Source organism: Sporothrix schenckii (genome assembly GCF_000961545.1).
Source record: "Sporothrix schenckii 1099-18 chromosome Unknown Cont48, whole genome shotgun sequence".
Taxonomy (NCBI): Eukaryota; Fungi; Ascomycota; class Sordariomycetes; order Ophiostomatales; family Ophiostomataceae; genus Sporothrix; species Sporothrix schenckii.
In genome coordinates, this window is record NW_015971149.1 from 589,225 (window position 1) to 604,439 (window position 15,215).

The 15,215-nt window shown below is 55.5% G+C and overlaps 7 protein-coding genes across 7 annotated transcripts; 4 read left to right on the forward strand and 3 right to left on the reverse strand.

The window, feature by feature from the left end:
- Positions 1-291: 291 nt before the first annotated feature.
- On the forward strand, positions 292-543 carry SPSK_01332 (uncharacterized protein; the record flags this gene model as incomplete). The annotated part of the gene is made up of 1 exon (XM_016728259.1): positions 292-543. The coding sequence occupies one exon, from the start codon at positions 292-294 to the stop codon at positions 541-543; it is 252 nt and encodes an 83-aa protein (XP_016584019.1).
- A 1,877-nt stretch (positions 544-2,420) lies between these two features.
- SPSK_01297 (uncharacterized protein) lies at positions 2,421-2,843 on the reverse strand (the record flags this gene model as incomplete). Its single annotated transcript, XM_016728227.1, has 2 exons — positions 2,421-2,654; positions 2,706-2,843. The coding sequence occupies 2 exons, from the start codon at positions 2,841-2,843 to the stop codon at positions 2,421-2,423; spliced, it is 372 nt and encodes a 123-aa protein (XP_016584020.1).
- A 1,440-nt stretch (positions 2,844-4,283) lies between these two features.
- On the forward strand, positions 4,284-5,651 carry SPSK_01149 (aryl-alcohol dehydrogenase Aad14; the record flags this gene model as incomplete). The annotated part of the gene is made up of 1 exon (XM_016728080.1): positions 4,284-5,651. The coding sequence occupies one exon, from the start codon at positions 4,284-4,286 to the stop codon at positions 5,649-5,651; it is 1,368 nt and encodes a 455-aa protein (XP_016584021.1).
- Positions 5,652-5,798: 147 nt separating this feature from the next.
- Positions 5,799-7,673, reverse strand: SPSK_01092 (amidohydrolase family protein; the record flags this gene model as incomplete). Its single annotated transcript, XM_016728023.1, has 1 exon — positions 5,799-7,673. One exon carries the CDS (start codon positions 7,671-7,673, stop codon positions 5,799-5,801), a length of 1,875 nt encoding a protein of 624 aa, XP_016584022.1.
- Positions 7,674-8,567: 894 nt separating this feature from the next.
- SPSK_01278 (uncharacterized protein) lies at positions 8,568-9,135 on the forward strand (the record flags this gene model as incomplete). Its single annotated transcript, XM_016728208.1, has 2 exons — positions 8,568-8,928; positions 9,002-9,135. 2 exons carry the CDS (start codon positions 8,568-8,570, stop codon positions 9,133-9,135), a joined length of 495 nt encoding a protein of 164 aa, XP_016584023.1.
- A 502-nt stretch (positions 9,136-9,637) lies between these two features.
- Positions 9,638-11,433, reverse strand: SPSK_01103 (uncharacterized protein; the record flags this gene model as incomplete). The annotated part of the gene is made up of 3 exons (XM_016728034.1): positions 9,638-10,807; positions 10,880-11,076; positions 11,181-11,433. 3 exons carry the CDS (start codon positions 11,431-11,433, stop codon positions 9,638-9,640), a joined length of 1,620 nt encoding a protein of 539 aa, XP_016584024.1.
- Positions 11,434-11,899: 466 nt separating this feature from the next.
- Positions 11,900-12,524, forward strand: SPSK_01267 (uncharacterized protein; the record flags this gene model as incomplete). Its single annotated transcript, XM_016728197.1, has 3 exons — positions 11,900-11,942; positions 12,012-12,345; positions 12,377-12,524. The coding sequence occupies 3 exons, from the start codon at positions 11,900-11,902 to the stop codon at positions 12,522-12,524; spliced, it is 525 nt and encodes a 174-aa protein (XP_016584025.1).
- Between the last annotated feature and the right edge of the window lie 2,691 nt (positions 12,525-15,215).

Below are 15,215 nucleotides of genomic sequence, written 5' to 3' on the forward strand. Positions count from 1 at the left end.
GCCGAAGAAATGCTGCACACACAATAGGACTGAAACGAGTGGGCAGAGAAACGTATATGAGAGCAATGCAATGCAGACTGTTAGGTGAATGAGCTGGGTAGGTGCAAGTATTGAAATGGCAACGCAGCGAGCAGCGAAACAGCAGCGCAGGAGACTTTGACAACCAGAAAAGAAGGGAAAAGCAAAACGATAGCACACAGAAGGTGGGAGTGGAGCCGGTCGATGGAATAAGCGCTTTGATGATATGGGGCCTGGCCTGGACAACTGGCAAGATATTCCGCCTTCGTAGGGATGTTTGCTTCGTCGGCCAGCAGACAAGGCGCAACGGTGCCGCGAGAGGCGGAGCAGGCAGTGATGCAGGAGACGCCGCGAGGAAGGGGACAGGCGGACGAGAGCCAAAAGGGAGAAAATCGGCCAGGGCAGGACGAAGGCTGGGCGAGGATGATTGACGGCGGGGCCGGGGAAGAGGAGAGAGGGCAGGAGAGACGAACGGAAGAGAATCTTAGCGGTGCAAGCCAATTCGGTGCAATGTGGACACGCTGAGGGGCGTGGTGCACATGTGATGGTAGCAGGAGGAATTGTTTCCAGGAGTTGAATAAGCTCGGCGAATATCGCGGCCGTACGCAGTATTTGGTTTCCGCAGGCGAGAGGAAGGCCAAGGCGAGGAGGCCAAGCGCACCACTTTGCCGACAAGGATAGGATGTGTCAAGCGTAAGTCAAGACGATGATCTCGGCACTTCGACGTGGTCGTCAACAACCGTCACTATCAGCTGGCTAGGTGTGCTTGAAGTCTGACGATACTCGGTGATGATGTTTGAGCAGAGCCAAAGACGATGAGAGCACGATGGTATGGCAAAGCCAAGGGGCCCGCAACAAGATCGTTGTTTCCGATTATGGGATGTGCTTCACTTGCAGCAGTCGCAGGAAAGACGCCAATCATCTGTCGCACGCACTTTCCTAGACAGGGACAGATACGGTCTGAGGAAGGCGTGTCGCTGTGTCGCTTCCAAAGAAGGCCCGTCTGGCTGCAGTTCACGATCGCTCGTTCCTTCCAGTCCTGTTCTTTCACGTGGTGCAGGGGAGTAGACGACTCATAGCTGGCATCGTTGCTGGTCTAGAGCATTAGGAGGTGGTAGATACGTCGAGGAAAGAGAACATCAATCAACCGACCGCCGTTGTCTAGAATTGCGCATAGGGAATGGTTTGTACAAATTATTGGGGTACCAAAATATTCCGGCGACGGAAGGCCAGTCTTTTTGCGCACAGCAAATGTCACGTAGTAGGGATCAAGTTGCTTGGCTGGTCCTTCCTCGCACTCTTTAACGACTAATGTTTGTCCATCGCTCTTGCTGAGTGCCGCCGGTTAAACACCTGCAATTGGAGGAAGCAGCGACCGTCGATCTTTTGGGGCGCTACTGGACAGGCTCACAGGTTCCCACTGCGCGTCCTTTAGCAGTGGCAATTCTGGAAGGAGGCCATTCCCCGGAGAAAGCGCGTTCCACTCAAAGCCAGCTGTTCCACATTCACCCCGCAGAAGTAGAGAGGAGAGGGGACTGGGGCCAGGTGTCTGTGCACGAGGCCTGGTTTGCCAACTGCTCTCCAAGGAAGTAGCGACGACGGAAACATGCTCCAATTGCTGCCGAAACAGGCAAGAGAAACAGGCAATGATATGGGGGCAGGAACGACCTGGCCATGCACAAAACAGCAAGGCCAAAGATGAGAAGCCCACAAAGATAGTAACACATGGTAAACACGCAAATCCAGAAGATCCATCATATCCAAGACCACACGCCAACATGGATGCATATTCCGTCCTTGCCCAAGGCCCCGAATTGTTCCACCACAGATGCACGAAGATCCGTTGGATCTGCCAGGGTCTGGTCAACCCTTCCCTTGGGCCTTGCTACTGCTACGAAAGAACGAATTGCTCGACTGCAGGCAGTTGCAGGCGGAGGCCAAACAAGACTCGGGGTACTTATTCTCTGCCAACGACGTGAGACCACACTCGGGCAGGATGTGCAACGGGGAAACAGGCCACGGGTAACTCAAGGGATCCGGACCTGGACAGCTATGAACAAATACGAGCTTCCATGGGGATATGGCATTGCTACCCTGTCATAGCATGCGGGATCGTGCAGACTTCCAGCTATCTGTGTTACCGGCTTTACGTGGAGAGCTCAGGTGTCTGTCTGGGCATAGTTTTGGTGCAGTTGCTTGACGCCATTTTGTGTTCCGCATGGCGTCGGACATACTATGCGATCAATGTCAGTTTTCTTTCGATGGTAATACAAGTCACTAATACCAGCGTCTTGTCTAGGCTCAAATACGCCAGCTGGTGCACTTTGACCCAAATCTCTAGAGGAACACGAGGAATGCTGGCCCACGTCTGGCTTGGGACTTCCGCACCGTCCATGCAACTGTCAAGTGCGTCGTCGGATGGTTCCCTTTCCCGAACGGGATGCCCGGGGACGCCAAAGAATCCAAAACGACCAAATGGCCTCAACCTCGTGAGGAAACCAAACTGGAGCCATGCGAGGCTGGCCTACTGCTCCACACGCTAAGGCCCCCAAGAACATTGATAGTTTCGCCGGAAGGACGAAATATTCTCCGCCAATGAGCGAGGGCCGAACGGCAATGGTGACCACTGTGCCGATCTGACATTGGGATGAGGAGTATCACAAAACGACGTAAGACATACGACATACGACATACTTGACAGTTGATATGAAAACCCATGAGACGATGGTGAGGATGGCGAGGATAGCAGGCTCGTCAATGCCAGCCAAGCGCGAAAGAGCAAAGAACGAAGAATTCAATGAAGCACCGGTGCAGCTAGCCGACATTCAGCTTCGGTGTGGCCTGCGACGATAATACGGACACAATGCTCTGCAATTTTTTGCTTGAAAATGCACCGCAAGATTCCATACTTTCAGTCTGGCTTGCATGTATCAGTCATGTATATATGTACTGCGCACAAAAGTACAGAGAGGCGACACTTTCAAGCTATTCGATGCGAGCTCTCAGCTGGTTTACAGTAACACGACAAGTGACAATGCTATCTTTACGAACGCCCGCCAAAAGAGGATGGCTTTACTTTGCCCATTGTAGCCGACTTGCTACCCGGATTACGGTGTCTTGCGCCGTTTAATAGGCATGGTATGCTGAGGCTACCACGACATAAGGATCAATCGGCGAATTGTCCGACGGCAAAGCAAGCTTCTTTTCCTGCGAATGTTTATCCAAATTGACCTCATCCAAGTTGGCCGTGTCCCACTGCTTGTCATGTTACAAAATTCTCTGCATTATCGACCATCATGCGTTGTAGAGGTACCTCCTTCCCGCACGCCCAGCCTCCTCCTCGAAGGGACGCGCCAGCAGGAGCAGGCTGAATGCCGGTGACAGTATGGAACCATACGGTCGGGATTGCCTCGCCTGCCAACGAATCTTTGACATGTTCTCTCGTGTTGCCGCATTTCAAGCTCCTCCTCTACACCGTATATTTCTACAAGACAACATTGGCTTGCTTCATTACGTCCCGTTTCCACTGTTTTTATTTTGAAAGCCGTGAGGTTTGATACAGCTCGAACAATCTGAGTGTCCAAATCAAAAAAGTCGAGTCAGCGGGAGAGGGAACCGCACATTTGAAGACGAAAGCCAGCGATGTCATCGCACGTTGGCTTCGTCACACGAACAAAGCCAGCAATAGCTGGCAGCATGTTCGGCTCCACGTCCCGACAAGGTTCGTATGGTTAGGATACTTTATTGATTTTTACAAATTTTGCCATTTTCTAATCAGGTCTTGTGGGTCAGGGACTCGACTTCTTTATTAGCAAAAGCGTCTTCACGAATTCACAGTCTCTCGGGACTTTACGAGGGACCATGTTTATTCTCACGGCCCTCCGTAAGTGTGTCTGCAGAAAAACAAGCGTCTATGAATTGATAGGGCAGTCGACTTTGGTGTCACAATACAAACCTCTCTCCGCCTTCCTTAGCATCTCACATCGTTGTCTTTCAAGTGAATGGACAGCAAACACGGCGCTGGAGACCAAGTCGGTCAGTGGCACGCTTTACGGACTCAGAAGCGGAGCGGCATTGCCGTGATCCTTCCTCCGCACTTTTACTACAAAATGCTAATGCCGATATACACCGAGGGCATTCCGGCCGGCCTTAACAGGCTCACAATCACAAATAACGGGTGTCAATGTCCGGATGCCCCATCTTTGCTGTTGGGGCCGCACTAAAACAGGACATGAGGCGGGCCAAAAAAGAACAATGTCGGTGACATGATTCGGGGGCACCTCGTTGCCAAAGAACTCGTCTACCGTTCAATTGAAGGTATCACCAAATTCAAGGCCATCGTCATAAGCAATACCGGTCAGCATAGAACATCGTCGTACATCGCGACAGCACCTCAGCTTCGCATTGTTCCACTATTGTCGCAACCGACCCCAATCTCACCCACTAGCTCTCACCTCACACTGCCGACTTACACAATGCCGAAGCTGTTTGATCCAGCGCCGGAGCCGGTCTCGGAGCTGGGCCACTACCGCATCCTGTCGACGACCTCGAGTCTGCGCGTGTCGCTGCTGGCGCTGGGCGCCATGTCCATTGGCGATGCGTGGAACGACTTCATGGGCAGCATGGACAAGGAGGCGTCCTTCAAGCTGCTGGATGGGTATGTGGCCAAGGGCGGCAACTTTATCGACACGGCCAACAACTACCAGAACGAGCAGTCGGAGACGTGGCTGGGCGAGTGGATGGCGGCGCGCCAGAACCGCGACCAGATTGTGCTTGCCACCAAGTTCACGTCCGACTACCGCTGCTACGACGTCGGCAAGAACAAGAGCCCCAACAATTCGGGCAACGGCCGGCGCAGCATGCGCAACAGCCTCAAGGACTCGCTGCGGAAGCTGCAGACGGACTATGTCGACATCTTTTACCTGCACTGGTGGGACTACTCGACGTCGATCCCCGAGATTATGGACGGCCTGCATGCGCTCGTGCAGTCTGGGCAGGTGATGTATCTGGGCGTGTCGGACACGCCGGCGTGGCTGGTTAGCGCGGCCAACACGTATGCCGAGGCGCACGGCAAAACGCCTTTTAGCATCTACCAGGGCCGGTGGAACGTCATGATCCGCGACATGGAGCGCGACATTATCCCCATGGCGCGGCACTTTGGCATGGCGATTGCGCCGTGGGACGTGCTCGGCGGCGGCAAGTTCCAGTCCAAAGAGGCCATGGCGAAGCGCGCGGCCCAAGGCGAGGGGCTGCGGACGCTCTTTGACACGCCAACGGCCGGACGGCAGTCAGACGAGGAGCGGGCGTTTAGCGAGGCGCTCGCCAAGGTGGCCGGCGAGCACGGCGTGACGTCGGTGACGACGATTGCGCTGGCATACGTGCTGTCCAAAGCGCCGCGGGTGTTCCCTGTGCTGGGTGGGCGCAAGCTGGAGCACTGGGACGACAACATCAAAGCGCTGTCGATCAAGCTGACAGACAAGCAAATCGAGTACCTAGAGAGCGTCAAGCCGTTCGACTACGGATTCCCACATGACTTTACCGGCCGGGACCCGCTGATTACCGGCGTGTCGACGGGCCAGGTGGCCATGGGCTCCAAGGTAGACTACTCGCAGCCGCTGACACGGCGAATCTAGGGCCGAATACGAGGCCTGCTCATCACCGTGCGTGGCGTGTTGGAAATGTACATAAAACGTGGCCTAGATAGACCGGCTCTAGTTCGCGGCCATAGGAGAGTGCGATGAAAAATGGATTCCAGAGTTCAACATGATACAAAATTACCCTCACAGCTCAGCTGGGAGAGTTTCCCACTGGTAGACCCGCGTCCCCCCGACCCATGTCTCGCGGACCTTCATGCTGCGCAGCTCCTCGAGGTCGTACTCGGCCAGCGGCCGGTCCAGCACCACCCAGTCGGCCAAGGCGCCCGGCTGGATCACACCCGCGCGGCCGTCCAAGAAGGCGCCGTACGCGGGCCCCTGCGTGAAGCCCACCAGCGCCTCGTGCAGTGTCAGTGCTTCGGCCGGGTACCAGGGCTCTGTGGTGCCGTTGGCGCTCAGGCCCGTGTGCGGGCTGCGCCGGGCCACAGCCGCGTAGATGCCCTGGAACGGGTCGGGCGGTTCGATGGGGAAGTCGCTGCCCAGCACGGGCGGCGGCAGCAGGGCGTCTCGGAAGAAGGAGCGCATGCGGTAGGCCTCGTCGCGCGTGCGCGCGGGGCCCAGTCGGCGCGCCGCATAGGCCATGTCGGAGGTGGCATGGGTGGGCTGGATGGACGGCAGAATGCCCAGGGCGTGGATGCGCGCCTGGTCGTGCGGATGGATAATCTGCGCGTGCTCGATGCGGAAGCGGAAGCGGTCCCGCTGGCAGTCGGCCAGGGATCCGGGTCCGGCGGGCGGCTGGCACAGCGCTACGAGGGCGGCTTCGAAGGCGTCGACGGCGTACCGGTTGGCGAGGTCGCCAATGGCGTGGATGTTGACCTGGAACCCGGCGGCGGCCCAGTCGTGGGTGAGGCGGGCCAGGGTGGCGGCGTCGACAAGCAGCGACCCGGACGTGTCGGGGCGGTCGCTGTAGGGGTCGATCAGGGCGCTGCCCCAGCTGCCCAGGGCGCCGTCGGCAAACAGCTTGACGCTGCGCACCGACAAAAACGCGCTGCGGCCCTCTTGCTGGCGCAGCACGCCGACGTCGTCGAGGCAGAGCGTGTTGCGCTCCGGGCACTCGGCCATGGCGTAGACGCGCATCGTCCAACCCTCGTCCACCTGCCCGCGGCCGCTGGCGCTGGCGCCGGCGAGCTCCTGGTAGAGCCGCAGGTCCTCGGGCACCACGCCGGCGTCGTGCATGCCCACGAGGCCCATGGAGCGCATCTCGCGCATGGCCAGCCGGATGTACTCGGTCTTGGTCACCCTGCTGGGCTGCGGGTACTTTGTCATGACCAGATCCATGGCGTTGTCGCAAAAGACGCCCAGGCCCGGGTCGCGCACAATCTCGCCGCCGGGGATGTCCGCCAGGTCGTCAGGCAGCAGGCTCAGCACGGCCTTGGACACCCAGATGCAGTGCCCGTCGACGCGGTCAAGCATGATGTAGAGCCCACGCAGCTCGGCCGTGTCTAGCAGCTCGGCCGTCGGCATGCCGCCCATGGCCATCTGGTCCCAGCCGAAGCCGCGCAGCCATTTGTCGGGCCCGCCGACATCCGGGTGAGTCTCCAGGTACGTGTGCAGGCGGTGACGGACGTCCGTGTCGTCCGACGAGCCGAACAGGTCGATGGATGCCAGGAACTCGCCATAGGGGATGAGATGGCCGTGGCCATCCCAGAGGCCCGGGATGACATGGCCCTTTGAGACGGAAGCCGAGGCAGCCGCTTCGGGGTCCAGTGCTTCGAGCGGTCCCACACTGGCGAAGCGGCCGTTTCTGACGCTGAAGCAGTGGGGACCTGCTGATCCAGACGGGTCGTCTGCGAGGGTCGTGACGCTGTCATAGCAATATGTCGCGGACGGGGATGCGTCTGGCCTTGACGGCAGCGCTGGCCACGACAACTCGCCGCCTCGCATGTACAAACCCGCAAGCGCCAGCGCACCAGCCGCCGCGAGGCTTGCTACTGCCCACGGAGGCCACGGACGAGGCGGCGGCCGGCCTGCATTTCCACCAGGCTGCGTCTCGGGCGCCATGTCGGTGTGGGTGGGTGCTGGTGCTGTGGTTGGCGTCAATAAGTCGGACGAGGTCTACAATTGTCTTCACAATAGATGCCGTGTGGTGTGCCAAGTCGAAATGACAGGTGCGTGTTGGTCCTCGTTTAAGTCACCGTCCCATATCGTAGTGGGGAGCTCCGGGCAGGAGCTGTGGGCGAGCTGGGGGTTAGGCGGGGACGTCCCGATAAGGAAGGCGCCGCACTGGTATGTGTGGGCTGCAGATCAGTAGCCTTCAGTCGCATAACTGCATTCTTGGTAATATCATGGGCCTGAGACAAGAAGACAAGAAAGGTGTAATGTTGAGTGCCCAATGCATCTATTGATGTTTGTTTATGAGAGCGTCAATTGGTCTCAATATTTGCTCGTAGCTTTTACTGTGTACTTTTGCTTAGTTTTTTGGCTAAATAAATCACGTAGTTTTTTTTTTTTCTTTTTCTTTTCTTTTTATCTTTTTTTTTCTTTTTTTTAAAGAAAAAAAAGAAAAAAGTAAACAGATTTAGAAGATATGTAATCCGAAAGTAAATAATCACGATAAATAGAGCTACGCCAAGTCGTTACAAACAGGAAGCCACAATTATTTGCCAGGATGCTGAGATACAACACACGCGGGGGAGCGAGGACCGTGCTGTGGTAAGAAAACGAATGCGCAGTATCAAAAATAAAGTGTCTTTATTATCCAGTATGCGTAGTGGATAACACTATTTTGTCGTCTGCAGTGCCAATTTACCCGTTTTGGTTGCGGAAAGCGATGGGCCAGACCGGTCGACGATATAAAGGGTGCGGGTGTGTTCCTCTCTCTCTTTCCCTCCTTCTCTCTGCCTGTTTCTGGCTTCGAGTTCTTTTCAGCCAATAAAGAGGACTGCAACTGATAAGATGCGCTTCACTTTCATTACGGCACTCGCTGCCGCCGCCGCCGCCGTCTCCGGCGTGTCGGCCGTGCCGTTCGCCTCCAGCAAACCCGAGCAGATCCGCTCGGACCAGGACCCCGTCTTCCACTTTTACCTGCAGGCGCACCCCAAGAACGCGTCGCAGGTGGTGCTGGGCCCCGAGGCCACGAGCGAGTACTTTACCATTGGCGGCTCGATCCAGTCGACCAACACCAGCCGGTACCTCAACATTGGCGGCGACAGCACGTCGTACAAGACGCTGACGCTGGATGCAGCGGCGTCGACGACGGCGTGGCAGCTCGAGGGCGACACCATCATCACGAGCACGGCGAGCACGTATGGGCGGCGTAAGTTGTAGCTCGTCTTTTGTCTGGGACACCGTACTTGCGTGGTATGGCCCGCACACGCACCACTAACCAGCGGTAGAACTCAACTTTTTGGTGTGCAAGATCGACGGCGGGTTCTGGCAGGTGTACCTGCAGACAGGCAGCGCGACGCCGAGCGGCAAGACGTGCAGCAATTACCAGTCATTGCATCTGCCGTGTCTGTGCTGAGTGGAAGTCGGGGGAGTATGGAAAGGAGGAATGAGCAGTTCAGCATGTATTGTCATCAAACATAATGTATTGTCTGTCTGCAGTCATGTATCCAGTGGGGGACATGCAGCGTAAATGTTCATTCTTTACAGTGAAACAAAAAAGGCAAAAGGGGCAGAAGAGGCAGTAGAGGCAGAAGAGGCAGAAGAGGCTTCCAATAAAGGAGTCTTTGCCGACAAAAGTGCTTGGTTTGGATGTGGGTATCCCACATGGATGACGAGCCAAAACGATAACCCAAGAAAGAAAAGACTAGAAAAAACTCAAAACGCCCAAGACAATTTCCAAACGCCCAAGAATAGCTGTGAAAATGCTGCAAAAGAAGACCAGAAAAAACTCTCAAGAGGCTCTAGAAATGCCCCTCTCCATAATCAAAAAGTTAGTTGCCCAAGTGTCATAAATATATGCCCCCAAAAAACAATTGCCCACCCGTTGACCGAAAATAAAGAAGAAAACCACTTGGCATCTAGGACGGAATATTCGCAATGACCGTGTTGCCCATCACGAGAACCAACACTGCCCCGTTGAGGGCACAGATGATGGCAAAGGAGGACCATACGGCCACCGTACTGGCTACGGAGACGGTGCCGCGGCGGGCCATGTTCATGCCGAGGGCCGCACAGGTGAAGCCCAAGCTGGCCATGACGCCCATGATGACACCGGCATCAACCTCCACGCGCAGCTTGTGCTTGCCCGTGGAGATGAGGATGCTCGCTACCCCCAGCAGCACAAGAGCCCCCGCGAAGCAGCCAATCATGGCCCGGACGAGCATGGTCTCGCGGTAGCGAGCGAGGCGCTGGTCGTCGATGGACGGCAGAGCGGCGTAGTACGTCTCGTAGCCGTGAGGGAAGTCGCTGTCGCTAGCAAACGCATCGTCCTCTTCCGTGCTGTCGTGGTCCGCATCGTCTCCGCCGTCGTCCTCGCCATCATGGTGGACCCTGGCCGTCTCGTCTCTGGGCATGCCCGCATCGCGCTCGTACTGGGGCAGAGCGTCAAAGAGGCCGCCGCCGTCTTCGTTGCCGCGCCGTGTCGTGCCATAGTCGGCGAAACCGCCGCTCTGGGAAAGCAGTGGACCGCGGTCGGCGCTGCCTTTGGAGGTGCGGGACACCATCCACTTCTTTGCCTTTTCGAGCGGGACGGTAAAGAACGAGACAAGCGTCGCCATGCCGGGAAAGTCCTCCTCCTCGTCGGGGTGCAGGTAGATGGCATATCCACCATGCCCGGCGTTGCCGATGTCGCCCGCCTCACTACCGTCATCGTATTCGTTCCAATAATGTGTCTGCACAGGCGCAGATGCAAGCAGCGTCAGGCGGCGTCCTTGCGAGGCGGGGCGCTGTGGTGGTGCGGGGTGTGACGAGCCGGCGGAAGAGGAGAGCGCTTGGATGGTGGAAGATGAGGACGAGAAGGTGTGGCCGTGGCTGGGCCGGTGTGATTGTGACTCGGGGAATTCGGGGGAGGACAGCTCGTCGCGAGGTGTTTGCGGAGAGCTGCTGAGGGGGGTGGACACGCGCAGGGTGGCAAGCAGCTCGTCGCATTGGCCGTACAAATGGTCGAACTGGCGGCGAGTGAAGCTCTTGGGATCGGACAGGACGTTGTCGCGGAAGCGAAGCGTCAGAGCACCGGACCCGGTCCATTTCTGCACAACGAATGTTAGACAAGGACATTGGCAAAAGAAAACGTTGCAATCTGGTTGGGGCCCGAAACATACCTTGTACTTCTTCAAGATCTTGCGGAAGGCGACGACCTGGGCGTTGACAAAGCGAGACAGGTCCTTGGTCTCGTCTTGCAGCGCCAGTGTTGCCCGCTCGTACTTGACAAACCGCCGCTGGCGCTTCAGAGCTGTTGTGCCACGCGCAGCTGTCGTGGAACGCAGAAGCAGGCGGTGGATTTGGTCCGACAGATGTTCTGAAGGGTCGATGTTAGCATACGAGAGTGAGGACAAGAGAGCACAACAGACTGGAAACCAAGGACGAAGTCTCCCGTTCCAGAACACGAGAGGTAGAACATACGCAGTCGCCGGTTGATCTCATCTGCCTTGGTGGCTACAAAGAGACCGACACGGTCGTGTTGCCGGCAAAGCTCATCGTAAAACTCCGATTCAAAGCGCTGTAATGCCGTATCCGTTTGGCCGGGGATTGTGATGGCCGAGGCCTGGTGCCGCGTCGTGTGGACCTTGATGAAGTCCTTGAGAGTGTTGTAATCGATGTTATGAAGGCTCCATTCCGGAACAGACTCGGACTCAAACTGGCGGCCGAATTTCATCGTAGGGAGAGACGAGTACGGGAGTGAGGGCGCGAGACGCCGATGGGCCGGTGAGATAGCGAAAGAATCCCTACTGAGACGAAGTCCAAGATGGGGGTCCAGAGATACGATTTGATGCTGGTGATCGATTGAGCGCCAGGATTCGACAAGGAAGAACAATAGCGCAAGAAAGACGAGACTATGACGACGTGCGAACGAGGGGAGAAAAGTAGAGAAATGAGCTTAAAGTTGGGCCGTGGGGGTTCGATGGTAAATAAAGGAAAGTGGTCGTGTGAGCACAAGCCAGAAACGGACACCGAGAGTTTGAGAAGAGAAGAGGGGCGAAAAGGTTAAAAAAAAAAAGAACACAGAGCCACGAGCTCGGTATTTAATCCACAAGTCGACAGGGCCGACAAAAAGACGAGTGGATTGGGGATGGACGCCGGGGGGTGGAGGGGGTGTGCCGAAGTGTTAACGTTGACTGCCGATGCAATTCGAGATAAGCGGTCACGGAAAGAGAGATATGGCAAGTGAGAGAGAGCTGCAACCAGGAAGAACACAAGATAGCAGAGATTGAGCAACCGACGCTCTTGATGCAGTGAAGGCAGAAGGGCGAGACGATCGAGAGCGGGATAGAGAGCGGGAGGGAGAAGACGATGAGGGGATGGTCGGGAGACAAAGATGGAACGGATGGGAGATGGACGGGACGACGACGTGGACGAGAGCTTTGGAGACAAAGAAAACGGCAGACGAATCGAGGCGCGATGACGAGACGACGCCGTCGAACAAGCCAGTGATGCAACGGGATGCGCAAAGAGTGGAAAAAGGCAGTGTGTCTTCAGCGGCAACAGACACATTAAAGCCACTTATGCCATCCAGGGCTGGCGATCAGGACCTGCATGCGTTTTTGACGTGCGAAAGCGCAGAGATGCGGTGGGGGGGAGAGGAATGCAGATGTGAATAGTGACACAATCGGAGATAGAGGCTTAAGTGGGAGGTGGAGGGATGGGGGTGCACAACAAGGCCGTGTGCGGCAGAAGGAAAGAGAGAGGGAGCAACTGGAAGAATGCATTGTGGAGACCACGCAGGTGGAGAAGGCGCGAGCGGCGTAGTGGGCCTAGCCTGGGCCCCGGCGGAGAAACAGCGCTGTGCGAGGGTCAGGTCTAGCCGAACAAGACTCCTATTCGCACAGCGTCCGCATTGGTGCTCCGCCTCGTACACGCAGCAGAAGAAAAGTTGGAGAAAGGAAGCCACGATTTCAGAACCGAGGAAAGAGCCATTGGCAAATCAGAGCAAATTATGCAGGGTGGTGGCTGCCGTCGGGCATGGGTGGGGACAGTGTGTTTGTTCCTTCCTTCCTTGTCAGGTGGTATTAGTGTCGAGTCGACAAGACAACTGAGAAGTGCTCCAGCGTCCAGCCTCCAGCCTCCAACCTGTAGCTTTTGCTGTTTGGCTCCCGTGCGCCAGCTGTTGGAGGCCCGGTCTGCCGCATGGCTTCATCGCTGCGTGGAATTCACCTTGCCAGATTCTGCAATGGAGTCTGGTCGATGGGCCTTGGGCAGGGGACAGGCGAGACGGCGTGAGATTCGGGCGGAGCACGCTAACATCGGTCCCAGAACGACGGCAGGAGCAGAGGAGAAGCAAAAGATACTCAGTGACAGTTTCCGGACGGGAAAGAACGAAGAGAGCAAAGGAAACGCCAAGCAAAAAAAAAAAAAACCTGGAAAGAACTTGGTCAAACAGAGAAACAGAGAATGAGCGGACAGAAACAGCGACAGGCATCTCAAGTCAGCGCCGGCGATGGGAGGAGAGTGGCGCGCCACCAGACAAACAGCCGGTTGGGGACCACTCAGAACGCAGCAGCAGCGGGCCTAACGGCCCTAGACTGAATGCGTTCCGGAGCTTGTCGCGCCTTTTCAATTTGCCCGTGGACATATCCACACTTGAATGTCGAACGTAGGAAATATTGTCAATTTTGGTTTCTTTTTCTTCTTCTTTTTTTTAGTTGCGTTACTTGTCGTTCCAAGTGCGCAGATCGCGTGCCCCTAGCAAATAAACCGTCGATAGTAGGGCAGATGGCGCCGCAGGTACGACAAGTTGGAGGAGAACTGCCTAAGCGACTGTATCAAATGGAAAACAACATCGTGCCTTTCTTCGCTGTCTTGGGCGTTTGAAACAGGAAAACAGACCGCCCGAAAGATCCTGCCAGACATACGAAATGTGCAATGTGTTGATCTGTCTACAAGTACGACATACTCGCGTCTATTCGTCTGGACAGAACACTACCCAGTACGCTGTCCGAGGATCATGATCTGCCCCAAACCCCAACAGCGGCCGGGTCCAGTGGACTTGACTTACGCAGACGGTGTCTCCTGCAATCTATGCAAGTTACAAACTAAATGCACGATACTATCAACCCCTACATAGGCTGCTTTCAACCTTGGCAGCTTGGGTTTGGGTTCCTTGCTGTAACTGAAGTGGACCAAACAAGCACAGGTCCGATGAGCGCAGTAGCAAAAGAAGCTTTTCGGCGGCGCCCAAATATCCATACTATGCTCCCTTCGTTCTGAGCATGTATCGTACCAAACGTATGAGCAATGAGACTTCTAAACGCACATGGCACTTTGCCTGCCCCAGCGCCTGTGTTGCCACTGTTTGCCTATTGCTATGCGGGACCGCCCGTGTTCTGGGCTTCTGAAGGCTTTGATCTTTTGATTGTTGATTTTTTTCCACCCTCATTATGGCCGGCGTTTGACCGACTTTGGTTAACTCTAGCCGTCTCGACGTTTTTGTTTTCTTGCCACCGCCCTACCCTTTTTGTGCGGCCAGGCCCTTTTCGCCTTCGGTTCTGCAGCGCGTTTTTCAACGAAACTAAACGACAGGACGAAGAGCAGGCACGGCAGGCTGTCGGTCAATACTTGTGTGTTTTGCTACTCACAATTTGCCCCACAGAGTGCATTGTGCAATCGGCCCCAAAAATTCTCGCGTTGGTCGTCTCACATGCGACGTCGTCCGCAGTAACACACCTTGAGAGGCTCCACACGTCTGCAGTGGTCTCGGTTCCTACAATATACTTCCGTATACAAGTGTGGTGCGTTCTGTTTCTGGCCTAGACATTTGGTCTCGACCGTTTGAAGCGTTGTAGTCTAACGATACTCTGTGGCTTGTGATCTTGCCATTGTTCGTACCCGCGCCACGCGTTGCGGCCTGCGATACCGTTGTACTTCTATATTATTTATATGATTTATATGTACGAAATATATAAATTTGCAAGTGCCTTGGACTTTTGTTGGCCTCGTATGGCATCTGTCGTTTGAGATGCAAGACCCCCACGTACGATGTACAGGGTAGTATTGATCCAGAAGAATACTTCAAACTACGTACGATTTACGGCGCCTTCTTACCCGGGACGGCATGTTGACAACGAAGAAAAGAAAACGAAAAGAAAAACAAACGCCGTCGACGGTTCGTCCGAGTGTTTCTCTTTTGTGCCGGCTTTTAACCGCTGCAAGTTTACTCCCAGGCATATTTATGTTGCAGGGTCCTTTCTACGACAGACCTGTTTTGCTGTATTTTCGTTCCAAGTTCTTTTCGAGGAAAGGCAGAGCTGATTGGTCGCTTTCGTTACGTAACACAAAGTAATTTGCGTGACGACGCTAGCATTACTTCGCATGAGTGTCTGTGTTGTTTGCGTGGCCGTTGTAACTGTCGGCGATTTTTCACTCCAGTCCCCTGCTTTAATCCTCAATCCTCCACACTTGGCGGGCCTTCAACACATACGATGCAGAAAGTATTGCCTCTCG